The sequence below is a fragment of the Phaseolus vulgaris genome, chromosome 1 (genome assembly GCF_051622355.1).
Source record: "Phaseolus vulgaris cultivar YP4 chromosome 1, ASM5162235v1, whole genome shotgun sequence".
Taxonomy (NCBI): Eukaryota; Viridiplantae; Streptophyta; class Magnoliopsida; order Fabales; family Fabaceae; genus Phaseolus; species Phaseolus vulgaris.
In genome coordinates, this window is record NC_143498.1 from 38,430,129 (window position 1) to 38,457,433 (window position 27,305).

Below are 27,305 nucleotides of genomic sequence, written 5' to 3' on the forward strand. Positions count from 1 at the left end.
ACCCCTAATTCTATTGATTATATAATGAAAATTATAAAAACAACTTTATGCTAGTAACATTTACCCTATCATAAGGAACACCCACATTTACTGTACAAGGAGAAGAAACAAATTGTAAAGAATGAGGGAGATACTCACAAAATTTAAAAAGAAAATGCAAGGTAACTTTTTTTTGTATATATGGAAATTTTTAATAAAAATTATATATAGTCGATTATTTCTTTAATGTAATTAATTGTGTAGAACGAATACTATAATATAGATATATATATACAAATTATAATTAATTATGTTTTTAATATATTGAACATAATTATTATATATTAAATTTTTATTAATATTAATATTTTTATTTGTTATAATAAAATAAATGAGTAATATATTATTATTAAAAAATAGAAGATAATTTTTTAATCACATCAATTTTATTTATTAAAAAAAATTCACTCAAATTTATTTACTTTCTCTTAATTTAAACAACCACACTTTCTATATCCTATTTTCCTTCATTGCCTTTTCATTCTCCATTTGAATCCAAACAAATCCTTAAAAATAGAGAGTAATCTTTATTAGTGGATAAATTTTCTATTTCACTTTTATTTCATGTAAGATAAATCCAACAAAATATTTTCTCTTAAATAAATTGTCTTAATAATGCTTAATCAAAATTTCAATATATGAAATTATTATTTTGTTATATTGATGTGAAATTTAAGTATTTATATATTTAAAAATTTATATATTATAAGCACAATAAACATAATAATTTATCAAAAAAATGTAATGGTTATGATAATAATTATTTTTATTATTTTATTTTATTAAAATATATTGTGATTTTGTTATAGATAACTTTATATGGAAGAAGAGAGAATGTCACTTAATTGAAGACAAAATAGTTTAATTAATAAAAAAAAATGTTATAAGATTAATATGGAGTACACTTGAATGACATGAAGAAAGGAGTCTTCAAAGTTTGCTAATACTTTTATAAAAAGTTAAAAAAAAAGATAAATTTTTAAAGAGTTATTTATCGAATATTTTAAAGGAAAAGTTGATTCACTTAATTACCAATGACAACATTATACGAAGACTAAGCATTTAGAGGCACATGTTGGACGTGTCATTATGTGAAAGATGACAAATCGACCACTACAACATAGTATAGGTGTTAGCAGGCGGAAAAATATCATGTAATTACTCAAGAGATTTTATCTTTATATAGGATTCATTATTTGCTATTGAGGTGACAAAAAATAATTTTGGACCAATACTATTTTGATGGTCAAATTGAAAATAACAATAAAAAAAACCAATAATAATTATGTTATTCATCCTTAATTCTGAAAAATAGGTAAAACACATGTTATTAATTATTTTAATGAAAAGAGTGTTTACAAAAGGAAATGAGTAGTGATATTAGCTATTTGTATTCAATGATGTGTGCAAAAATGTGAGGAAGAAGATCTATGTGAACACTAAAAATCATGTCCCTCTCACATACAGATAGGGACATATCAGATTGAAAATAATAAAAAAATAAAGTCAATAATCAAGTTATTGATTACTAACTCTGAAAAATAGGTAAAACACAATAAGTTCCTAATTATCTTAATGGAAAGAGTGTTTACAAGAGGGGATGAGTACTCATATTAACTATTTGAATTCAGTGATGTGTGCAGAAATGTGAGAAAGAAAATCTGTGTGAACACTGAAAATCATGTCCCTCCCACATACAAAAAGGGACATATCAAATTGGAAATAACAATAAAAAAAGTCAATAATTACGCTATTGATTACTAATTCTAAAAAATAGGTAAAACACATTAAGTCACTGATTATTTTAATGGAAAGAGTGTTTACAAGAGGGGATAAGTATTGATATCAACTATTTGGATTTAGTGATGTGTGCAGAAATATATCTGTGAACACTGAAAATCATGTCTCTCTCGTATACAGAGAATGGTGCAAAAAGACATATCAACATGATGATTTGTCCAATTTATACCAGATTTTGATAAGTTGAAGACAAAAAAAAAATAAACGGAACAAAAACTAGATAAATAAATAAAATGAAAGATAAGATCATATTATAAAATAAAAATGTTAAGTATATTTATAATATAAATATAAATATTTTCTATATTTATAATAAAAATAAAATAAAATAATTATATTATAAAAATGATATACATAATTGATTATGTATAATATACTACATAAATTTTATTACATATTATACAATATTATACATACTCGATTATATAATATATATATATATATATATAATATTATAATATAAATAATTATGATAACATAATATAATTATATAATATAATAATAAATGAATAATAAAAATTATAATATAAAAATATTTATATATTTATAATAATAAAAAATATTATTAATATATCTATTTAAATATTTAAATAATAATAATATATAAAATTAATTTATAAAATAATGATAATATTAAGTAAAATAATTTTTTAAAATAAATAAAAATAAGTTAAATTAAATAAATTTTTAAATAATAATATTATTCATAATAATTAATTTTATTTTATTTTATTTATATAAAATATTTAATAATGCTATTAATAATTATTTATTATTAATAATAAAAATAAATATAATATAATAACAATAAATATAGTTATTTATATAAAAAAATTATATCATATTATTATTATTAATTAAAAAAATAAATATATAAATAAAATAATTATTTTATTAAATATAAAAGAAATTGTAATCTTATTTTTTTATTAATTAAAATTTCAATCACACTCATCACGTCACTCAAAAATTTATCACTTTTATGAAAAAAAATTCACATTTAATTATAAGAAACTCATGCTTTTTAACAAATAATTATTCAATAGTATTGAAATAATTTACAAAATTTAAATTAACTCAAATTTACACAAAAATATTTCATATTTCATTATTCATATATTTTTAAAAACAATGGTAAATTTATAAACTTACGTTTTACACCTTTAAAAAAATTCAAAATTTCCTCACAACCATCACATCACTCACAAATTTCAAATTTTTTTTTTCTCACATCCACTTTAATATACTCTAATTCAAACACATCCACTTTCTTAACACTTTCCTCTCAAATAATCACAGATCCACTCTCTAAAATCTCCACACACCTCCTCCCCAATCCAAACACACCATTAAGGGAGGATTGAATTGTGTTTTAAAAATATTTTTGCAATTTTTTATAAGTATCGTTTGAATGTGTGCAAACAATATGTTGCTATTGATAAGATGAATTAACAAAGATTTTTACAAACTGAGTTTGAAAACTTCTCCTTCAAAAGCTAGTGTAGAAAATATAACATGCAATATAACAAATGTTAGTTTAGAGGAAAGCCTAAAGGGAAGATGTTTGGAAAATTCTCTCTCCACCTCCATATTAATTGTGAAAAGTCAGGTTTAGCCTTTTAAAACAATTTAAATAATCTTAAATGAAGCTTAACCTCACTTTTTTAAATAACCTCAATTGCACCCCTACACCTCCATACCTCCCTTCCAGTTGCATCACTTCCTTCTTCAACCACACTGTTTGAGAGAGTAATTCCATTATTTGAGCGTGTGTGAGAGGGTTAGCAAGAAGATTCATTGTATTCGACATTTTCCAGTGCAAAGATTTTTTTTATTTTTTTTAGTTTTGTACTTTATTTTTTAACTTCACTGGATTTTTTCCTGGGTTTTTTGGCTTATAAAAAAATGAAAATAAATAAATGAACAAAAATACAACCACCACCAGTAAAAACACTACAAAACTTACCTCTACAACCAACATTCACCACCAACCACCATGAGTAACCACCACTTGAAAATGAAGAATAAGGCATCATACTCTCCATCATATTCAAAAGGATATTGTTAGAGTTAAAAAATTATGAAGGTGCAGAAGGAAGGTATGGAGGTGTAGAGAGAATTTGTCAAGTTGTTTTGATTCAAAGAACCAACTTGGACTTTCGTATAATCAGCCCACTCACATAGGTAGAAATTGCCTTCAAATCGTCAACTCTGGTTAAAAACACAAAATTATCAAAAATAATATTTAAGGCCAAAATAAACCCAATTAGATGAATATTAATTAAAATAAGAGATTTATTCATGATTACAGTCCAAGAACTTATTATTAAAGCTTTAAAGTGTGAATATAATATGCTCAGCAATGACGATTTAAGATGAAGATGTTGTTGATGTGTATGAGTGTTTTTCTTTCATTGTATTTTTTGTTGGAGTCTTTCATATTCATAAGGTCAACACACAACCATTCTAAAATGAGTTAAAATGACTTTTGAAGAGAAAAATTATTTTAAAAGATTTTAAAAATGTAACAATCGATTACATTTTTTATTAATCAATTAAATTATTCCTAATGAGGTTCAGAACAAGATAATCAATTATCTATTAACTAGTTAATTAAAATATAAAGTTAGGAAATCTAGTCTTAACAGTTTAATAGATTAAAACATGTCTTAATCAATTAAACCAAAAAATGTTGTAACTATTTTTCAAAAGAATAATGGATTAACAACTTTTATAAGAATGTTAGTATATAGAGTACTTTGTCAATGTTTTCATATAACACATTTACGATCAAAAGCAAGATTAACTGAGTTTTCTAAGCATTTTCTCACACTCTTTTGTACTCTCAAGATTTTTAAATCAAGGTTATGCATACCAACTTTTCTTACAAAAGTCTGTTTCAACCATGGTCTAGCTATTTATCTAATATGATATGCACTTTTACAATAGTTTGGTGAAAAAGATTTTGCTACTGAGGATGATAAGTATTTTCAACTATCAAGGAGATTGTGTGAAGAATAGAAGATCAACTAATGTTACAAGAAGCACATTTAAAGTTTCTCAACGTGATAGAAGAAGAAGACATTCAAATGGGTTCAAAGCTAATCAATGACTAAAAAAAGGGAATGCAACAACTACATTCTTCAAGTCTATATAAAGACATGCTTTTGAAGAGAAGAAAAAAAAAATTAGAGTCATTACTTGCAAGTGCTGAAACTCCACTATTTTTTTTGCACCCTTAAAGCTTTGTAAGAAAACGGTTTATGTTCATATTAGAAAACTAGGAAAGAAAGTCTTTCATTGTAACCTCGAAAGATGTAATCCCTCCCTACTAAGCAAGCCATGTGAGTTGTTGATCACAAAGACAACTTTCATTGCCTTAAGCCAGAAGTGGCTTGTGGAAAAAATACTTGGTTAAATCACGAGTGACTTGTGGAAAAAATACATGGTTAGGTCATGAGTGACTTGTGAAAAGAATACTTGGTTAAGTTAGAAGTGGCTTGTGAAAAGAATACTTAGGCTAATACAATAGTGACTTGCTAAAAAAAATAATCATGTTAATTCAAGAGTGACTTGTCGATAGAATACTTATTTGTAATTTACAATGGTAGTTTACCTAGTGGAACTTATATGTTTGGTAAAGACATGAACATAGTATATTGTGATAAACGAACCAATATAAAAATATTGAGTAATTCTTCTTCCTTTAATATCTTACATTGCATGTTATTTAGTTTGTGCTAACTAAAGGAAGAAGATTTATGAAAATCTTTTTGTGAAAATCTTTATTGGTTTGTCTGACCAAATACAAAACCTATCGTCTGATTATTAGATGATACTTGTAAAAAATTGTACAAATATTATAAACACAACTCAACCATCATTTCTCGTATTTTTTTTTTCTGTTGTTAGCATGCACTCCATGCATGTATTAAATGTTTTTCTCTTCTTTAAGCAACATCTTGATAACTGGATGTACTCATATCTTTTTGGACATAGCGCTTTTACTTGAACTTGTAAAAAATGCAAGGTGGTACAAAGAAGATGGACTTTTGCAATTTGACAAAGCAAGCACATGGGAGTTGTTGAAGGAAAACAACTTTAACTCAGGTTCCAAGAGGTCATTGAAGTGATGTAAACTTCTTCATATCTTATTGGTCAGATGTAAGAAACGGACATTCCCTGCAACATAGATTAAACATACAAATATTCTTTTGAGTATTGTGTTAGCTTAAGACTATGCATGTCGTTTGAGCATCACAATGCTTATTAAACGTAAAACCAAGACCGCACAATGTTGTATTATTTGACAGATGGAACACTTGCATATTTCATACCTATCAATAAATAAACACTTAAAATGTTACAAAAGAAGTATGATCATGTTTTATGCTTTGTTATTTTTAGCACTTGATCAAAATCATAGGTGTTGAAATTTTCTCTTAGCACCAACCTTTAGGTTTATTTCACAAGTTCTTCATATATCTTTGATAATTATTTCCTTTGCATTTATATTTATTGTTATTTATTTTCTAATTGGATTTACATTTCCATGAGATTGAAGTTCTTTTTTCAACAACTCATGAAAACTTATTTATGTTGATCATGATGCTAAATTAGAAGTTATTGAAGTAGAACAAACCTTGTATCCCAATCAATCTTTAAAAGGGTTAGTTATGACTAAATCTTTTAATTTTGAGGATCCTTTGGATTTTAACCTAAAGTTTTGGGAGAATTCATTTTTTCTCATGTTGGATCCAAGTGAAATATTTATGATGAAGAATAAAGATGTTGTTCTTCATGTGGCCAAGAAAGAAAATTAGTTGGAAGAGAAATAATGTTTGTTCTTTTTAGTTCGATAATTAGCTTATAGATAGGGGTGACAATGCAGGCTGACCCGTCTCGCATAGGTTCGTCCTGTATAGGCTCGTCCTGTGTTTGGCCTACAAAATACGGGTCGGATTGGCTCGTCCCCCATAAGAAGTAACCCACGGACCTGCAGGCCAACCCGCATAAGATTTTTTTTTTCAAAAATTAAATTTTATTAATTATAAAGAAAAATTATTCCTACTACTGAAAAATTAAAATTTTATCCGTGTTTCAATTCATTTAATTAAGAAAAAAAATATAAATTCAAGTATGAAGGTTGATAGAAGTTTGATTAAAAATAATTAAAGTTTTGATTTGCATCTTTTTTTTTTCCTATATTTGTGTGTAAATGTATAAGAGTATCTTATCAAAGTTCTGTTAGAGAATATTTTAATGAAGATGACTAATTTTTTAAATATCCTATTGGAATCTCTTCTTTATATTACTTTTTATTAACAAATTTTAAATATAAAACTTTACTTAAAACTAAATCTACTATCATTCTTAATACTAACTCCTTTAGATGATTAAAATAAAACATTAATTTTTTAGTACATTAAATTTATTATTTTTAAAACAAAATAAAATAAAGGTCACACTGCACTAATGGATAAATGGGGTATGATTTTTTTTATAAAAAAAATTAAATAATTTTTTTTATTCACGTGAGTCAGCGAGCCAATCCATCTCACCCCGTTGTTGGCCCGTGGGGACAGTGAGTTATGCAGGATGAAGTAAAGTGGATAAACAAACTAGATTAGTAAAACTGTCCCATATTTTTTAGTAGCAGACCACAAGCCGATCTGCATAGCCTGTCCCGCATTGTCACCCTTATTTATAAATCAAATCAAATCAAAGGATTATTTATATGGACTCTGAGAAAATGTTAAGACTAAATAAAGATTTGATATAAAATCGATTGCCTTTTAATCGAAGGGAAGAAACCAGTAAAATAAATTCCTCTAAGATTTACACCTAAAGTCACTAGGAAAATTAAAGAAGAAATTGACACGTTGTTAAAAACCACATTTTTTAAACTACCAAGTATGTTGAATGGATTTCTAATATTGTTCCAGTTATTAAAAGAATTGCATTAATTTTAAATATTTGAATGAGTATGGATAATTTAGATAATCAATACAATAGTTGATTTATAAAGTTAACTATTATAATCTAAATATTTTAACTTTAATAATTTTTTTAAATCACAATATAAAATTACCATAAAGAAGACCAGAAAAAGAAAAAAAAACTAACAATCTTTTTTCATCGAAGTTAAAAAAAAACTATGTTGTTTTATGCTCAATTAATTTCTAAATACTAAGAATGTAACTCTATCATTAATTGTTTTTATAATAACATAATTTTAATACAAAGTATAATAAATAATGTATTTAATCATCTTATTTTTATATAATAAATAAAATACAAAAATGTGGTATTTCCGTATTCTTAAAAATTTTCCTTTTACTTTTGATAATTTGTACACATCCTAAACTTGTGAAAAAAGAAAACCTTAGTATTTCATAATGCACTGCATGTGGACCCACAATTTTCAAATGGTAAACAGTAAGAACTTGGAAACCCACAAAATTTTCTTGAAATGATAACCATACAACAAATGCCAAAAGTTCTCGAAATTTGGAACTATTGCACTTTCATAATGGGGAGAGACTACTAAACTCACCGGCTGTTACCACTTCGTAATTGAGGATCACTTAGGTCACTGACATTTATTATAAAAGAAAAGATAAGTGAGATTAACTAAATTACCACCAAGCAAGGAACAACATGCGACAGTCAATAGTTGTCATTCACTCATAAAGACACACACACTAGCTTTGAATTCCTCTGCACCTTATTGGGACCACCACTTCATAATTTCTGGGTCCAGTACATAAGCCCAGGCCCAGGCCCACTAAGAAACACTCATTCTTTTGTATCTTAAAAGTGAAAGTTTTGTATTTAAGAAAAAACTCTTCCAAGTTTAAGTGATGAACTCTGGGACAATCATTGATAGAGAGAATTAGAACTTTCAATGGTTAACTTATGGTTTATATTCTAAAACAATTTTTTAAGAAAATTGAGTAATTTAAACAATGAAAAACATAGTGACTCTCCCTGAATGAACAAACTCTTGCTGTTATTTTCTATCATCATCTTCTTTATGCATTTGCATCTATTAATTTACTTTAATAAATTGGCTTGTTGGAAAGTTTTTTTTTTTTTTTAAGAAAAAGCTAAGTAAAAAGTTAAGTTTCTTTTATCAATAGGTAAGAGGAAAGAGTGACAATCCAATAATCAACCAAGGGAATCTATAAGAACAATGATAAAGTACAAAAAAGTTATATTCAAAGGAGTCGTCAACCTAATTTTAGACTCATGTTATCAAAGTGATTTTAAGGTATACTTCAAAACATAACTAAGATATACTTTACTTTTCAATTAACAGTTAAAATTGTAACAAATAAATTATTATAACTTTATATTTTATCTTCTACCCTATTTTCTTTAATTTTTATCAATCCTCATGAAATGTGGTCGTCTTTTCACTTCTAACTCCAATATGTATTTTCTTTCTTCTACAATTTTCTAGAATTTGAGATGTTTGAATTTTGATTCATACTAAAGAGAATTTTATCAGCAACAAGAGTACTTTTAAGAACTAATATTATCTGACAAGAGTGTTATTTTTTTTTTCATAAGCAAACATTTTTAGATTTTTCTACTTAATATTTTATCTTTATTTCTAAGTTAAGAAGTCATGAATGGTTAAAAATAATTTTGTATCACGATATAATTCTTTTATTATAAATATAAAGAAGTTGTATTTCAGAAATATTTATTTATTGCAAATTTTATTATAGTATAATTTATATACTTAAATTCTTTTAAAGTCCAACTTGCCTCCTTGATAATTAGAAAAACAAGGAATCTTTTCTTCTGTACACTTTTCACTGAGAGCTGGTGTTTTTCTTTTTTATAAAGTGTCATACTTATACTTATGCCAGTACATTTTCTTGCTCATGGAAAAGCATACTTACTTTTAGATCATAAAATCATATGCAGGTGAATTTTCAGCAACATTCATTAATCTTGCATATGTGAACAATGTCAGCCTCAGAAGAGAACATTTACCGATTCACACATCATTAGGATGATCTTGTGAAGAACGCCATGCACATGCGATGTGAAAAGGTGAATGTCTCATACTTGAAGATATAATTAAACATTGATTCGATGTAACACTGTTGGGAAAGGGTGAATATCACACTATTGAAGTGAAAATGTCTAGTTGTATTTTGAAACAAGATATTTGAATAAGCTAACCTTTTCTCAAACACAGTAAATTATTTTCTCAAATTCATCAAAGACAGGAAATCAGAGTTCCAAACACAAACAATGTACTATTGCAGCAAGATTGGTCAGTCCTATGAATTCGACTCTGTGGTAAAATAGCCTATTTTAGCTGAAACTGACACAGCACAAACACCGAAAGACAACTCCAAAACCAGTTACCCCCACATATTGCAACCTCTGTTTGTATCTGCTGAAAACCATGGTGCACAAGTGTGATTGTTCAAGGCCTTGTAGTTTGTTTTACGAATTTCACTGTTGAAAACAGTGACTTAGTTGCTAGCTTCCTAGATAATTACATTTTATGCCTTAAAAAAACAAAAACACGCAACACAGCTTCATAGCTCAGACACTTGAAATTAGAAATTAAGCATGTACACATAACCTTGTCAGTTTTATTTTCTGCTGTTCAGAGGGTAATGAACGCTAATAAAGCGAAAGTCTGACATAAAACAAAGAACAACTGAGAATACTAACTAAAAACAAAGGACGAAACCGAAAGGTGCATTCTTGGTGGTTGTCAAAATTTATCATGACAAATTCTACCCCAATGAACAAACACAGCACCAACGTCAACAACTAAGGTAAGCTTGTGATCAACACTTGCTTTTCTGTATTGAAGAAGATATGCTCAGAGATGTGAACATCTTAAAATGGATTTTGTTATTTCTCAAAATTAGTCTCGGTGAATCTGGGTGTTCCTGATTCACAAGACTAATTTCCATCAATCATGAACAGCAACCTGGACATCTTATCAAGCCATTCTCATTGCAATCAGGGCACCTTCTCAACCCTCCTTCTTGATGTTCAAACACCTTCCTGCTACCATTGCAATTGGGGCATGGCACAAACCTGGCATCACCACAGTTGTCACAGACAAAGCCAGGATCCTGAGAGGGGAATCCTTCCAATAGCCTTGCCAATTCTCCAGACTCATTCATATGCTTCATCTCATCAGCATTCCCCACATACTTCCCTCGGATAAAGACCTGTGGCAAGGTCACTGCCTTCCCACCAAGAACATCCTGCAACTCCTTCCTATAGGACGAATCCATTGATATGTCCCTCTCATCAACCGCAACTCTAAAGCCCCTCAGAATCATTCTAACTGAACAACAATCCTCATAGGTCTTCCGGATCCCTCTCAAACTAGTACAATAAAGCACTATTCTGTCCTTAGTGCCAGGCAAACGGCACAAATTATTCTTACCAAATGAAAAAGAAGGAGAAAATACCAAAGGGCTAGACCCCATTGACCTGATATCTCTAGATAGAGTGTTTCTACCTAGTTGTCTCGATGATAATGCTCTCCTGTAACTCCAAGCCACACTTGGATCCAACTTAGCAAGCAAAGCTTCCTCAGATAAGTGCTGCCAAAGTGGCTTCTTGGTTGATGCTGGAGAAGAAGAGTTTTCCGTTGCTGTTTGTGAAGTTTTCAGTGACTCAAAGGAATCGAGCAGTTTCTTCCTTGCAGACCCATCAAATGCTGTGTACCTGCATGAACTCGGCTTGTCTAAAATAGAAGTGTAAGGAGGCTTGGGAATTCCTTCTTGTCGCTCTTCTTCTTCATCCAAGCCATCCATGAGTTCCCAAGTGTTGATGACTGAGTCTGGGGAGAGTGAGTGTTCTAGCTCAGTTTGGTTTGAGGTTTTGGTGAGGTGGGGTTGGTTTTTCTGGCTCAAGTTGGGGTCTTTTTGGTCAATGAGAAGAAGGGAGCCATAGGTGGTGGAGGTGAGGGAGACAAGGTGGTGTGTGTCGCCCTTTTTGATGGGAGGGTGATGGACAAGAGGCATTGGGAGAGAAAGGGCTCTTCTTCTAACTGGGGGTGAAGAGTTGTTGGAGTTAATGTGTGAAGCAGAGGAGGAGGAGAAAGAAGAAGAAGCAAGAGAAGCAGAAGGAGAGGGATCCTGATCTGGATTACTGTTGGCCACTATGGTTATGGTTCTTGAGGCTGAGCAACCCATGATTTCACAATGAACAAAGAGATGTTCCTTCCTTGCCTTTGCTTAATTGCTTTGTTTCCTCCCTAAAAAAGGACACTTTCTATTTTTTCCTTCTCCTCACTCCAAACTTTTTGGTTTTGTAAAAAGTCTTATTTGGAAGACCTTTGTAAAATAATGGTTGTCCTATAATAGAAGATAGAGAGAGAGATATTATGATGTGAGAGAGTTTTGGAGGCTTAGATTGGATGCAAAGGAAGTGCATAAGGAGGTATACTGTGGTGAGAGGTGGTAGAACGGTGCTTTCAAGTGGGTTGGAGGGGGAAGTTGATGAGCATCAATGCTGTGTACAATTGGGAGCATCCAATAGCGGTTAGGACCATTGATTTTAAATTACTGATAAAGAATTGGTGAGGGACCATTTGTATTTAGGGCACTACAAAGTGGTAAAAAAAAGGGACACTGATCATTGGAAGATTCCTGTGTAATTTTGTAGGGTATACCATTTTCGTATCAAAGTACTAAAGTTAAGACTCTTTTAAGTATTGTAATCTATTTTCACATGTAAAAACAGAGTATTTGACTTTCCAGAACATGGTTAAATTGGATCTGCCAACCTCCCTCCCAGCTCCTGTTTTTCAAATGTAACATTAAATTAGCACATCTTTTTGTTCAGTTTCAAAATTTTAATAATGCACATCGTTATTTGCAACTACCCAGGATTTAAATTCCTCTGAAGTGTTGCCAGAAAAAAAAAGAAAAAGAGAAACCGACAAATGAATGGAACTTGAATCATTGGATTTTAGTAGATATGTTTAGCCTCATTAATAATAATAAAAAAAGCTGGTTCTCGTTAAAGTTGTATGTTTCTTAGGAGGAAATAGCAAAAATAATAAATAACATATGTAGATAAGAGAAAGAAAAATTACCTTACTAATAAGTGTAATTACAAATCTCTCCTTTTGATATTAGGTATACTTGGCTTGTTTCAAAAGATGAATATAGTAAAATCATGCTGAGGTCCCATGTGAAGTGTTACATTTCAATATCAAGTGAAGAGAATATAAAACATTCATCGGTAGCAGTGATTTTCATATTCATTAGCAGTGATTTTCATAGGTAGAGAAGAAGGACTTGGTTGGACATATCCAGCCTCTGCTGAAAACAAAGAGAAAAACATAAAATATAGAACTGATGGTAGTGCAAGCAGTTAGAAGCTTCACCTTTAAAGCCAATACATGATCACCAAGTCAATACAAGCAACCCAAAGTTGAAAGCTTACGACCAAGGATTTCATAATCAGTCCTTTTCACCTTGAAGTTAATCTTTAACAAATTTCAATTTTAAAAACAAGGATTTTTCAAATTTTTTATTCATAAAAATTTAGATTAATGAGTTCTTAATTTGTAGACATATTATTTATTTTTAAAATATTTACCGTAAAATATGTTTTATTTTGATTATTTGTGATATTAAGATTGATAAAGTATGTCTATATCATAGTAGGGTTTTTGTTAGGTTGTGTTTGATGACATTGCTAAAGTGGAATATGGACTAAAATAAACCCCTTTAATGAGGAGGGGATCATATCTCTTTTATATGGATATATGAAAATGAATCACCTAAAAGAGAAAGAAGGGAGATGAAACAATGATGTTGATTTCTTCAGTAGCTAGAAGGGGGAGAAAATAGTTGAATGGTGATTGATGCAGAATCAGAAGATGCATATCACACCTCATACAAAAAAGGTGTGAAGGGAATGTTGAAAAAAAAGAAAGAAACATTTTCTACTTATTTTCATTTTCCTGGGAAAGGTTTACCTTGTTGAGTGGTGGCAGCAATTAATGGGTCAAAGAATAGCTAAATTTGCGGATAGATAAATAAGATAATAACTGAGCCGCATGTCATAATTAGTCATAACTAACAGTCAAAGTCCTTCTGGTTACACTTCCCATCCAATTAATAGTGAAAGATAATTGTATTCATTCTCATGTCGGTTTAACTATAATCATTATTATAATCATCAACCATTAACATCATCAAAAAATATTGCTGGGTAAGTCACATGCCATGTTAAAGGATTATTGGCTGGTTCATGCTTAAATTTATGGTATTATAACTATTAGCTGATAGAAAATAATTAGTTAAAATATATGTTGCTACCCTTTCTAGACAGATCTAAAATGCTTGTTAGCCATAGATATTGCGTCATAAAGTGTAGAGGTACACAATGTGAAAAATTAAAAGTTAAAATTGTGATAGAACACACACGTCCATGATTATAACTTGATACTACAATGTTTAAAGTAACAGGACATCCTTTAAACGAAACAAATGGTTTAGGCTAGTGACAAAGTTGCTATGTGGCGTGGTAAGAAATGATGGAAGCAAACTGAAAAAAATTGAAGGAATTTGGCATCATTTCAACTATCAAAATAGATTGAAACAGACATTTCATAATTAAGGACCACATGGTAGCCAACCGGGGCAGGTGACACCGAGACCACAGGCCACAACTCCATTGTTCCCATGCGGCTCTTAGTTGCTAAAGTAGCTGTCTCATCTACTTTGTTGCTTTACTCATAACCCTTTTCAAATTTCAAAAGAAAGGTTCTAATGTTACTACCTTCTTTGTATGGCCTAGAAAATGTTCAGCATGTGTTATTTCCCCGGTTTTGGTATCTCTAGTAGCTTTCAGATCATTAGTAGACTTGGAAAACAAAAGGGGGGACAGAGAAGATGTCTATGCATCTATAAATTGTGTTTCATCTCATAGACAATAATACTAATCTTGCCGATCTTTATAGTACACTAACAAAACTTCTGTAAGCTAAAATAAAGTTAGAGGGTTCTTGGGAAAAATAAATTGCTGGTACTCATATGAGCTATTTTTGGAAATTGGTAAACCTCAATAGCATCCCTATTCCATAGTAACACAACTGAATCCGTTAGGCATTGAGGATATGTCATAACACTGATGAACCTGAACAGACATGGCCGAGTTCTTTCATAGATTCCAACCAATCTAGTAAAATTATTAACTTTGGCAGAGCATGAGTGATCAATGAGCCAATCTGGTAGAGCTATTAATTTTGACAGCCCTTAAAGTGATGTTTGGACTACTACTCAAGATTATCAAGAGCACTGCAGTTTAAGGTTTTCTGCTAAAAATTAAATCTGGTACAGTTCTTAACATGCAGTCTTTAAACTGAAAAGGGGTCTTAATTGGTGCATGCTGTCAGAGTACAAGACGAGATTATTACAGTACACAATAGCAGAATATTAAAATGAATTTCCTACTCCTAAATGCCTATTTTAGAAGAGTTTAGCTTAATACATCCAACTATAATGGAAGAACAACACGGAATGAAGAGTATTGTGTTTATACATCCAACTAAAGTGTCACATGAAATCCTTCATAAATAATAGTCCATCAAAATATGTGTTATTGAATACCAAAGTATTGTACCACTTGACTATTTTATAAAAAAAAAACCTTTTGTAATCTTTTGAAATCCTAATATAGTACACCCCTATTATTTTTTTTTACCTTTTGTCTTTAGTTTGTTCTGCTTTATTGCAGTTTGCTTTATGATACTGCAAAATTGCCTATCGTCTTAGAGATTTTACTCCCTTTTGTACATAATGTCAAAAAACTGATTGTTGTGTCCTATCTATCCTTTCCCTCTTAACACGTCATAGACATATTAGGATATTTGGAGCGACTAAAGAAACATAATTGCTGCCATTATAGAAGCAAATAAATAAAATTCTTTGAAATTATTGTTTACCTTCAACTTCGGTCCTTGTTTACTGTAATTATATTATCTAGTTGGAAATGTGTATGAATTCACCAGTTCTGAGGCATGCTTTGAAGGCACACCCTTTCAAGTACCAGCAACAAAAACAACAAAAGTCCGCAGGATGAACCTCTTCATACATTTTGGTGACAATCAGATGGTAAAGTGGGCTGAACCATACCAAAGAAACAGAAAGAGTAATGAGAAAGATTCATGCCACGTTTGGATCTCATGTGGGCTTATATGCCTGAAAGTTGAACTCCTTTTCCTCCCCATTTCTTCAAAATATCTTTACCACATTCATTAGTTTCAATATCAGAAAAATTACGATTGGTTCTTACATGTCTCATCAGTACTCATTAAGGCTTGACTTTCTACGTGACAATGTTAGAGTTGTTCTGCTTCTAAATAAGAAGTACAAAGCCAACCAAAGAAGAGATTATTATGATTGAAGAACATTTAGTCTATAAAAAATTTATTCATGTAGTGTAATGTGGAACACTGAATCCAAATAACCAAAAGAGGTGGTTCTGCAAATTCAATTTCGAGTAACAGAATGAAATGCTATTTTTTTTTCTGGTTTTCTTCTCCGAAGAATGAAATCCTACAGACTGCCTCGTTAGGTAGACCACCAGTTAAGCTTTAAAAACGAAAGAGATAACACAGGTAATATCTTTAGGAGAACTTAAAGAACAAATATCATGCTCCAACCTAGAGAATAGACACTATTCAAATAAACTAATACTCTTATCTCTTAAATTCTCAATGAAGTGTTTTATATTTCCGTGGTGATGATGGAGTCATGCATATTATTAAGGGCTATTCAAAAGCCTGTATCCGATATTTCTTTTTTATGGAAAAGATAAAGATTTGGTATCGATGCTGTTGATGACATATAGGAAACACCTTGGTAGGAAGATTGTGGACATCGACCATCACATTCATCTGCAACAGTAAATCAATACTGCTAAAGTTGGGAGGTTCCTTTAGTCCGACATTGACAGTTTAAAGTAAAACAGAATTCTTTATATAACTAATTACTGATTGGTAATGCACGACCTTACTTGAACAGGAACTGAATTCTGGTGGACGAATTCTAACTCTGTGATCAGAGCAATCTTAACTTTTTTAAGCACATTTCTGGTTTTTACTCGTGTAAAAAATAATGCAACGGCCGTTTTGCAGTCAATTTTATTTATTTTCAAAAATACATAATATCACACTACTATATCTTATGTTTTAACTTAGGATGTTTTAAAACTGAATCATTAACTAAATCCATTCAAAACTAATCACGGTTTATTCATTCAAACGTCATTAACTCAACTGAACTAATAACACATTTTAAATAATACTTTAAAATTAAATAACAAACAAAAATTAATCCAAAATTTAAATTGATATAAAAGAATCATCATAAATCTCAATTTCTAAAATGCATAGAAAGAGCTAAGTCAACAGTCTAACATTCTCATCAATTGAAGAAGTACTTGCTTGTATTTTAAAATTTACATGGAAAATTAAAAACTTTAAATCCTAGTTTAGTGATAATAGATCAAAGATGAAAAATTTGTACTAGGCTCTTCAATCTTCATAGGACAATACTTTCACTAATCTTTAAAAACTTGTATGAAAAGGTGGATTTAGTTTACATGCGTATAAGAAGAAACACTTTAAATTTCCAAAGACAGGATAACAATGCTCTCAAATCCTCAACATCCGTACTAACATGTTGCTAATTCAACTTCTTTAGGATGAATATTATAGAAAAAAAAGAGAAAAAAAATATTAAAAAGGCCCTGTTCTAAGTGCATTGTCTAGATCAGAAATGAGATCATTCACATCCTCAATCCCCACAGATATACGAACAAGATCTTCAGTTAAACCCCTGGCCTCACGAACTGCAGAAGGTATGCTTGCATGTGACATAAAGCATGGCATGCTGATAAGGGACTTAACACTCCCTGCCAACAACAAAAATAATAACCCCAATCAACCTCTCTCCATTCACAACCACATCAAAATTCTGTATTGCTTTCTCATTTAACATCTTACAGTTATTTCTGGAACTAAATTAATATAGTTTAAATCAGTAAATGAACACAAAATGTAGCTCTATCATGGAGATTTTAATCTGGTAAAGTACATCTAATGATGTCTAAAAAATCTTGGTTTTTTATTAACAATGCGGCTTTAGGTCTAACATTTCATTTCCATTTTTGAGTCCCAGCTTTGCAATTAGCATGCCAACATACTTTACTATCACTAGTTCCTAGCCAGTGTTCATATATTATATTGAACATAAAGGCCCGTTAAGAGAAGTGTTGAACTTGTATTGTCATTAAAGAACTGGTATCCTGAAGAACCTATCAAATATAGTTGTTAGTTTATCATTACCAAATGAAAATTCATTTACCAAAGCTGACGGTTATGCTGAAGTAATTGGTAGTTTCAACAATATGTCTTGAAAGTGCCAGTGAACCAGTCAAGAAGCTAAGCACAGATCCTGCACCCTTTGCCTGCAATGAATATATATAATAAATTGCTGCCATATAGGAACAACAATCTCAATTTGAAGTTATACCATACCATACCTGAGAATAGTGTAAATCACGACCGGGATGATCAAGCAAGCCAGCATAATTCACTTTCTTAACTCGAGGATGGGAAGCAAGGAACTCAGCAATCTTTTGTGCATTATCCTACACAAGATTTTCATTCTAAATTGACAGCCATAAACAAGCATATATAATCACCATAAAAGACACTACTGATAAGCCAATTGAATCTGGACCCCAAAAAAATGAAATATCTCATTGAGACCATTAAAATTTAACAACCAGTCTCCAAAAGAAAAATTAACCTCTGGACTAGAAGAATTAATTTCCTTAGATCTATAGTTTTAAGGAAGATAAACATCCAATTCTGAATTCTAAATAGTAGTTAGTATCTTACGACTCACGATACGTATCGTACGAAACGATACGGTTTCACCCTCCCACGATACGAATCGTGTGAAGAATCTTTTTCGTCCCTGAATCTTAGCTGTATCGTGCGATTCGCACAAAGAATCGCTGAATCCCGAAACGAAACGATTCCATATTGTGTGAATCAGTGTGGATTTTAAAAAATGAGTAAATAAAAAAAGATAGACATAATTTGTTTAATAACATGTATGCACCATAGAGGTTGTTTTGGTGAAATTGTGTGGTATATATATACATAGACATATATATATACATATATAATTTATTGTATCCTGCATGTATACAATTTGTTTAATAACATGTACGCAGCATAGAAGTTGTTTTGGTGAAATTATGTGGTATATATATACATATATATAGACATATATATATATACATATATATATATACATATATAATTTATTGTATCTTGCATGTATACATATTTTATATATTTAAGTATATATTAAATTTTTTAATGTTTATGAATCTTACGATTCACGATACGAAACGATTTACGATTCATAATATCAGCTCTCCGATACACTACTTGTATCTCGATTCTACTACCATGTCAGACAAACAACGGTAATTTAACAGATAACTGAGAAAAGTATGGGAATAGAAGAGGGTGTAAGACATTAGACTGTTGATCAAAATTATGATTAGTTTCATGCGTGTCATTCAAGCATGTTTATATTGTAAGGATAAAGAAAAAAGTTTGACTATGAAATCGTTGAAGGAGCTTTATTAGCTTCAAAATCAGACGTGAAAGCCAATCAAAGAGATCATAGAAATATATTCAGGAATGAGAATATGTGAAAAATGTGAAGCAGAACCCCGAATCATCAAGCATGCAAGCAATTTCTGAAAATTCTTTAAATATTCAAGCAAATGACTACTGAGTTGGAAAGAGAAGGATATATCCCTCCACAAAAACTGATTCCAACAAACAAGGTAATATGGAATGAGAAAATGACTGAGAAAGAAATTTTCATTTTGAGAAAAACAAAAGGGTAAAACTTCCCAACTGATAAAATTCACAAGGATACAATACAACTATTCTATGACTACAATATCCTTATCCCACTAGGTGAAGTGGACTACATGGATCATACAACACCATTGGGTCGGTTAAAAATCAAATTACCAAGGATATTACTAACCATGAGATTCCTTTTAATATTCCTCCAGTGTCCTTTTCAGTTCCCCTCTATCTCTTTTCACAGGATCCAAAACCATGTGAACTACTCTCCTCATCTGTGCTTCCAGTGGCCTTCATTGTACATACCCTAACCATTTCTTTGTTATCTTTTTTCTCAATAGGTGTCACACCAATATCTACTTTTGTACAATCAAATCAAACTCTGTGATGAATCCCTAATTAAAATAACTCTCATTCTGTGTCACAGTCAATCTGAAATCTTTTTATGCATCATCTTTATTCTTAGCAACTTATCACATGGATTGAACTCAAGGAACTCGGAAAGATCCATGTATATTTTGTTAAGAAGATATTTCAGCCAGTTGTATTCTTGTTCACTAGACTAATCATTAAAAAAATATTTAACTATTCTAAAAAATAATAGAGACAAACAACACATGCCCTAATATTATTATACAAATAGCAGAAAGTTGCACCTGTTGCTTTTCGACTCTCAGGGCCATGGTCTTGATTCCTCGCATACAAAGCCAACAGTCAAATGGGGCTAAGCCTGAACCCTCTGCATTTTGCAAGAAATACAATTCCTTTCCCAACCTTAAGATTGACAAAATTAGATAACCATCCAGGAGGAGATGAAAAGTGGGTACTGAGTAGCGATCCAGAATAATTTAAAAGAATAATTATAAACATGAAAACTCCATTAGAAAAATAATTGCTAATAGCTTATGAAAGAATAAAATCTTTGATTCAACTTTCGCTTAATGAAGCTCATAAAAAAACAAAAAGGGATCAAAAGAAATACCTGACAAGAATATCATTAACCAATTTTGAAGGAGCTTAAAGCACACAGAATTCAACAAAACAAAGAGATTACCTCCTTCTCCCTTCGGTTTGAAATGAGAAAGGAATTTTCTAGTAAAGATTCAAAACATAATCTATCCTATGATTTAAAACCAAGCTCATGAAATTTTTCACTACATATCTTACAAAAGTAATTTACTCAAGAATTTCAAATATTGATCAAATCAAACCCATCTTGTACAAAAGCTAGCCAATATTTACTGATTAACAAACAAGAGCACTTACTAAAAATACGAATAAAAATATGCCATTCAATTAAATTTAAATCACAGCATTACTGAAAATGAAATATAGACTGACAAGTTTAAATGACAAAAACAATAAATTAATATCTTTAATATCTGCAAATCTGAAACATTAAAAGAGTAATTACTTTTCACCCTTCACAGCAAGCACACCAGCCATAATGTCACTATGTCCACCAATAAATTTTGTAGCTGAGTGCATGACAATATCTGCAGCACAAAAGTACCAGTCTGAGCATAACTAGGCTTGTTGAGATGATCTTAATAAATTCCTTTATGCATTAAAAAATAAAACAGTGAAAAATGGACTTTGCATTTCATCATACTCTTTACAAATATTTGTATTTAAAATGATAATGGAGTAAACGTTACAGTGAATATATAGTGCTAAGCAACCATTTAAAATGGATATGTAATTTTGCCATTCGTATATTTTGGTACGAGACACAAGTGGAGAAAAACCAGTACCAATAATGAAATACATTGCATATTTTTCACTCTTAGTCTTTGAGGAATTGGAAATGGTTTTCAATATTTGACTCCTCATATTCCACCCTCAATTCACTTTTGTCCGTGTTAGCAAGCATGCTTTAAAGAAGTAAGTAGATCTATTTATACTCATTAGCTTATATAATTGCTAATACCTGCTCCAAGTTCTAATGGCCGGGACAATACAGGTGACATGATACTATTGTCCACTAACACAAGAGCACCATGTGAATGAGCCATCTCTGCTATTTTCTGGACATGAATTAAGAAAGGAGAAAGAAAAAGAAATTTTATATTATTGAGAGTAAAACCCTTTAATATTTCAGATCAGAAGTTCATATCATACATACAAGAGGACTTGAATTTTAAAATATGTTTGATATTAAATATCCACAAATAACTAAATGACAAAGTACTGAAGCTAATAGTAATTCAGGAAAAAGTCCTATAAATTATGAAGGACAGATGTCTATAATTAACTGAAATTGTAAGTTATTTTTAAGCAAGAAAACATTATTTATAATTAACAAGTAAAATATACAGCGATACTAATTAGTGTAAGAAAACTACTATTGGCAAGTCTGCAAGTTTCAACATTGCAGCGCCCTCTTATCTATGTAGGAAAAAATATGATGGAAAATATACTTATTGCTGGCAGTCATAATTAGATATACAGCCTTATAGATATTAAAGTCAGGGTATTATTTATGGATTATTATTCATAATTGTAACACTCTAGACATAAAGGAAACAATTATCATGTTTCCTAAAGCCACTATATATCTTTTTTTTTTCATATTTGGAAAAGGGAGAGAGGAAGGCGGATCAGAGTGAGATGCCTTATTGATATACATAAATTCCATAGCATTTCCTGAACACTAAGAAATAATATTCCCTGGAAGTTGACATTTCAAATTAGATACTAATGACAGAAACTTCCTCACAGATTTTTAGTGTAACACTTAGTGAAGTAAAGAAGAGGACAACAACAACAACCATAGAAAAACTTAATCAATACCATTAACACTCTGAAAGTCAGAAGTGCAAAATATGACACCTTACTCGAATATCAGAAATTTGTAGCCGAGGATTGGTTGGACTCTCAAGCCACACAAGCTTAGTCCTGGGTCCAATGGCAGATGCAACCTCATTTAGATCAGTGGTATTTACCCGTCTGCACAAACAAGAATTAACCTAACATCATTAAAAAAATTGTACTCCATGGAACCAACATAGTTGGCTGATATTTTGTATAATTAATTAATCAATCTAGAGTAAATAGCTAAGCATAACCAACAAATCAGACTAACTTCACCACAACTCCAGTCCTTGGAACTACTTGAGACAGCAACCTATCTGAGCCCCCATATACATCATCTCCAGCAACAATTTCCTCACCTATATGTACATTGTCCGGAGTAAATAACAATTAACTATCATGTTTTATTAAAAAAAACGAAAATCTATGTTTGCAACCCCACAGTTCATGAGTAAGTTATCTATGTAGTCTGTTCTAGTTTTGTTATGAATCTGACACAGGACCAATCGAGGAAAAATGTAAGAGTTATAAGAAAAAACTGACAGAAGCCCCATAGCCACAAAAAATGTAAACACTGTCACATTGTGCACCTGTTTAATATTTTATTAGTAAAATTATAAGTTAATCACACATATATAATAAAAATAACCTTAGACCTTGTAGGTACTCAGTAAGTAAGCTAATAACTAACAATGAAGATGGATCAGATTTTATCACACCGAAGAAAGAAAAAGTACCAGTTCCAACAAGATGAACAACAGCAGTCAAAGCAGCCATTCCGCTGGTGAAGCACAAGGCTCTATCTGCTTTATCAAGTTTTGCCAGTAAACTAAGAACATAAAACATGAAAATTAAAAGAGAATGGGCAAAGAAACATAATATGAAACGTAGTTGCAACACAAAACACAAACCAATCATGTCATTATTATCAAACCTTTCTAAAGCATCGCGAGTAGGATTTCCACTTCTGGTATAGTCATAGGGACCGTTTTCTATTGCAGAAGGCTGCATAAAGAAGAGTATAAGACACAGAGATGTAAAAGGAAGATATTTAAGGAAGCTTAATATACTAAATACTCACGCGAGCATCATACATTGATCCAAGATAACAAGGTTACACGAATAAAAAACCAGCTATAGGAACTTCTGTCACAAGATAATATGAAAAATCAGCTTTACCTGCTTAAAAGTAGCCGTTTGGTAAAGTGGGGGGCTAATTGCTCCAAAAGGATCAAACTTATTCTCGAAATTCATCACTATTGTAGAAATACTAGGCTCTCCTGAATCCTCTTCTGCAAAACAGAAAGAATTAGCATTTATACGCAAACATATAGACCCTATATATCTGGTGTGAGCTCAGGAAATACAGAACATACCGATACCACTTAATCTCACAGCAGCATCGTCTACAAAAGATGATGATGATGACTCCACGTCCATCTCTCTGTTATCAACCAAGCAACTCAGCTTGAACCCATCTGTCCACAACACTCTCTTGGTACTGAAATTTGTTGACTTGTTAAACCCCAAACACTCCCACCTGGTTGCAGCAGTTGAGCTCTGAAACACACCGTGCCAAGGAGAGAATAGGAAGCATTATACAAACGAAACTGGATTGTCATCATTGAGTGAAAATTATGATTTTGAAACATGCTTTGAGCTCTTGAAAGAAAAGGGTTCATCAAGGGGGGAAGTTCACAATTCTCATATCTACAAGACTTCATTTTTTTGTCTGTCATTTTTGCATTTAACCCCAAAAATCAAAGTGTATTTTCTTGCACTCCCTCTGAAAAAAAATTGCTAATAGACAGCGAATGAGGAGCAGAAAAAACTAAAACGGTGAAGGGTTATTTACCTGAGCATAACGATCAATGAAAAGGGACTGAAGGAAGGGCTTCAGAGAAATTGCAGAAGAAAGCATTATTGAAATTGATATGTTTGGAGCTGTGTTATGATGTTGTCTGCGCTTGTGTTAGTGTTCGATTGCCCCACTTCGATGCCGTCTATGCATTTGGTCGCCATTTCGGCTTGTGGGGAACTTATAAGAATTTCATTTGGTGAAAATTTGATTCATAATTCCGAATTTTGTTTTTGAGTAAAATCATGTACTAATTTTAGAAACAAATTTTTAATTTTTAACATTAATGAACTGTTATAAATTAAAATAAGATAACAATTTTTGGCTGTTTTAAGTTTATACTTATTTTCTATGTTGAGAAGAGAATAAAATGTGAAAGTGGAAATAAATGAAGTTATTGTAATATTTAAAATAGTAGGTATAATTTACCTTATTCGTTCCTACATTTAGGGACAATATTCAATTTAGTAAAATGATTTTTAAAAAAATCAATTTGATCCCTATGTTTTGTAAAATGTATCCAAATTGATCCTTTTTGTTAAGTCTCACCTTACGACATCAAGTGTTGCTTATGTGGCAGAGAGAATGGGTGATGTCGACTGTCAATTTAAAGACACATAAGATTAGGTGTTGTGTGAGGTGGCATGAAATTAGATGTTGTATGAGGTGGCATGAGATTGGATTTGACAGAGATTAATAAAGTGTGGGGGGTTAGGGTTTCTGTTTTGTCGTTAACGTTCTTGGATGGTGGCTTCTTCACAGATACGAGGGTGTTCACAGATATGAGGGTTGTTTATGGTAGAGGTTGGTGTTGTGGATTCGTTGGTGGGGAGGAGTAAATAACTTATGTGATTCGTTCCAAGTTTCGTTCGTAGCTTCGTTTGTGGTGGGAATGTCTGCCTATAGCTTTGTGTCTATATCATCATGCAACTGTAATCGAATGGAAGTGCAACAAAAACAATCTAATTTTAGCCATGGTGGTGGGAGCAAGACCACTTTTGTTGCTCCCATTTGAGATTGTGGGGAATTTGCGGTTTTGAGAACAACAACTGTCAAAAATGGTGGGAGGCAAGTTTGGGGTGTCCAAAGTACAAGGTGAGATGTATTGAACTGTGATGCATTGGTATTGATTGTTTTGGTTATCGTTTTGTCTAATACAGAGACAAAGTGACGTAAGCATTGGATGCAATTTCTTTAGATGGTGCATTGAAGACATTAGGGATGACAAAGATGGAACTATAGTTGGACAAAGAAACAAGATTTGTAACTTGGAAAACCGTCTGAAGATGTTATTAGTAGGGTTGTGTGTTGTTGTTGTAATAAACATTGTTATGTTGATTATTTTCTTAAAATTCCCATGAGTGACGTATCAATGTTTATTTTGGGATTATGATTGAATGAGTTAATGTAATATGTATTAGTGTGTTGAGTTCATTCTATCCAGTATGTAATATGTATCCCGAATCTATATCAATGCAAAATGAATTTGAATGAACCAAATATTTGATGTTATGTATAATACTTCAATATCAAATAAAGAAAAATTAAATTTTAAATCAAAATGAAATTTTAATTTCTATTTCAGTATCAAGTAATGTGCTATATAATGTAAAATTTAACCTTGAAGGAAATGAAATAAGCAGAGACATTTGGAATGAAGCAAACTTAATTATCATAGAACCTGATAACATTAATGTACTGCAAAAATTATCAAATAGATTGACTACATGAATGTAAATGTCATTCCAAAATACATTAACAGAAGCCTAGAATAATTGTTTTTCAAAATACACAACTATAAAGTGAAATTAGTGGGTTCCAAAAGCAGTCATGGCTTCCAAAAGCGACCTCTCATGGATTGTAACTTAAGCCTCGTGTTGGGTCTTGGAAAATTTGCACTTGATCTTGTTGTCTCTTGAGCTGGCTGAGATGGTTGTGAAATTGTTGGTTGAGTAGGGGGAGATGGTGGAAGGGGTGCGGTTGGAGCTGCCTGAGATAGAGCTTGCTCAGATGGCCCTAATGCAGATTGTCCTGCCTCCATTGGAGCTTGGTGAGATGACCTTAGGTGAGATAACCCTGGTGCACTTGGAGCTTCCTGACTTGGTCCTTGTTGAGATGGATTTTCAATGCAGGACTTTCTGTTGTGGCCAAGCTTATGATAAATCCCACATTTTTTCTTTAATCCAGTTTGGCCTAACTGACTCTTATTCTTCATTACCTCTCATGCCTCCAACCTTCTTTTCTTTTTTGGTCTTTCAGAAATCTTCTTTATGGGAGGTGGCACAACATCTAGCATTTTAGTTTTGTCCCATACTTGATCACCGTTCACTAGATAGATAATTGAGTTGTACACCTGTGCATATGTTTCCTTCTTGAATTAAAATGAAATGAAGTTGACTGCATCCACATTCATAAACTTCATTGCAGAAAGAGCATGACAACAAGGTATTCCAGTCAACATCCATTTTCGGCAACTACACTCATGTATGTCCAAGTTAACCACAAACTTTTCTCCAATGGTAGAGATATGTCTCACTTCACATAGGTGATACGCGGAAGAGTTGTGATGATGGAATTGGTTAGACATATCTAACAACTAACACAATAACTTTTTAAAACACTGTGTCATGTTGTTATCTAACCTAGGTATCCAATACCGAGTTTAATTTGCTTCCTTTTGTAACCTGTTTAAAATCTTTGGACCTATTGATCCTTTAAATGAGGCAATTTTCAATCCGTTCTTTGCCCATCTCTGCATTATATAATGTTAGAATTGATGGCTTAAACAAGAGGGGGGGGGGGGGGTTGAATTGTTTCTAAAATAGTTTCGCAATTACTTTCCTTTAGAATGAATCTTTAACAATCAATTCAGATAAG

At 31.3% G+C, this 27,305-nt stretch overlaps 2 protein-coding genes across 3 annotated transcripts; both read right to left on the reverse strand.

Annotated features, from left to right (window-relative positions):
- Positions 1–10,440: 10,440 nt before the first annotated feature.
- Positions 10,441–12,401, reverse strand: LOC137813980 (Glutaredoxin family protein). The gene has a single exon (XM_068616489.1). It carries the CDS (start codon positions 12,027–12,029, stop codon positions 10,794–10,796), a length of 1,236 nt encoding a protein of 411 aa, XP_068472590.1. The 5' UTR covers positions 12,030–12,401; the 3' UTR covers positions 10,441–10,793.
- A 4,854-nt stretch (positions 12,402–17,255) lies between these two features.
- CBL (cystathionine beta-lyase) lies at positions 17,256–24,591 on the reverse strand. 2 transcript variants are annotated; one of them, XM_068616491.2, is made up of 14 exons: positions 24,426–24,590; positions 23,947–24,130; positions 23,750–23,862; positions 23,505–23,575; positions 23,308–23,399; positions 22,842–22,929; positions 22,594–22,705; positions 21,687–21,783; positions 21,171–21,252; positions 20,413–20,530; positions 18,400–18,507; positions 18,222–18,324; positions 17,590–17,769; positions 17,256–17,354 (listed from the first exon to the last, which is right to left on the reverse strand). In XM_068616491.2, the coding sequence occupies exons 1-13, from the start codon at positions 24,489–24,491 to the stop codon at positions 17,594–17,596; spliced, it is 1,410 nt and encodes a 469-aa protein (XP_068472592.1). In that variant the 5' UTR covers positions 24,492–24,590; the 3' UTR covers positions 17,256–17,354; positions 17,590–17,593. The 2 variants fall into 2 exon arrangements, 1 of the variants encoding a protein (XP_068472592.1); XR_016520872.1 differs by lacking the exon at positions 17,256–17,354 and having other exon boundaries at positions 17,463–17,769; positions 22,589–22,705; positions 24,426–24,591.
- Between the last annotated feature and the right edge of the window lie 2,714 nt (positions 24,592–27,305).

Bases quoted from the DNA above. Each gene is read 5' to 3' on its own strand.
- LOC137813980 (XM_068616489.1), bottom strand. From the start codon at position 12,029: ATGGGTTGCTCAGCCTCAAGAACCATAACCATAGTGGCCAACAGTAAT.
- CBL (XM_068616491.2), bottom strand. From the start codon at position 24,491: ATGCTTTCTTCTGCAATTTCTCTGAAGCCCTTCCTTCAGTCCCTTTTC. The intron at 18,508-20,412 runs GTGCAACTTTCT...AATCTTGTGTAG, and splicing joins TGAGAGTCGAAAAGCAACAG to GATAATGCACAAAAGATTGC. The intron at 18,325-18,399 runs GTATGGTATGGT...TATTCATTGCAG, and splicing joins GTGATTTACACTATTCTCAG to GCAAAGGGTGCAGGATCTGT.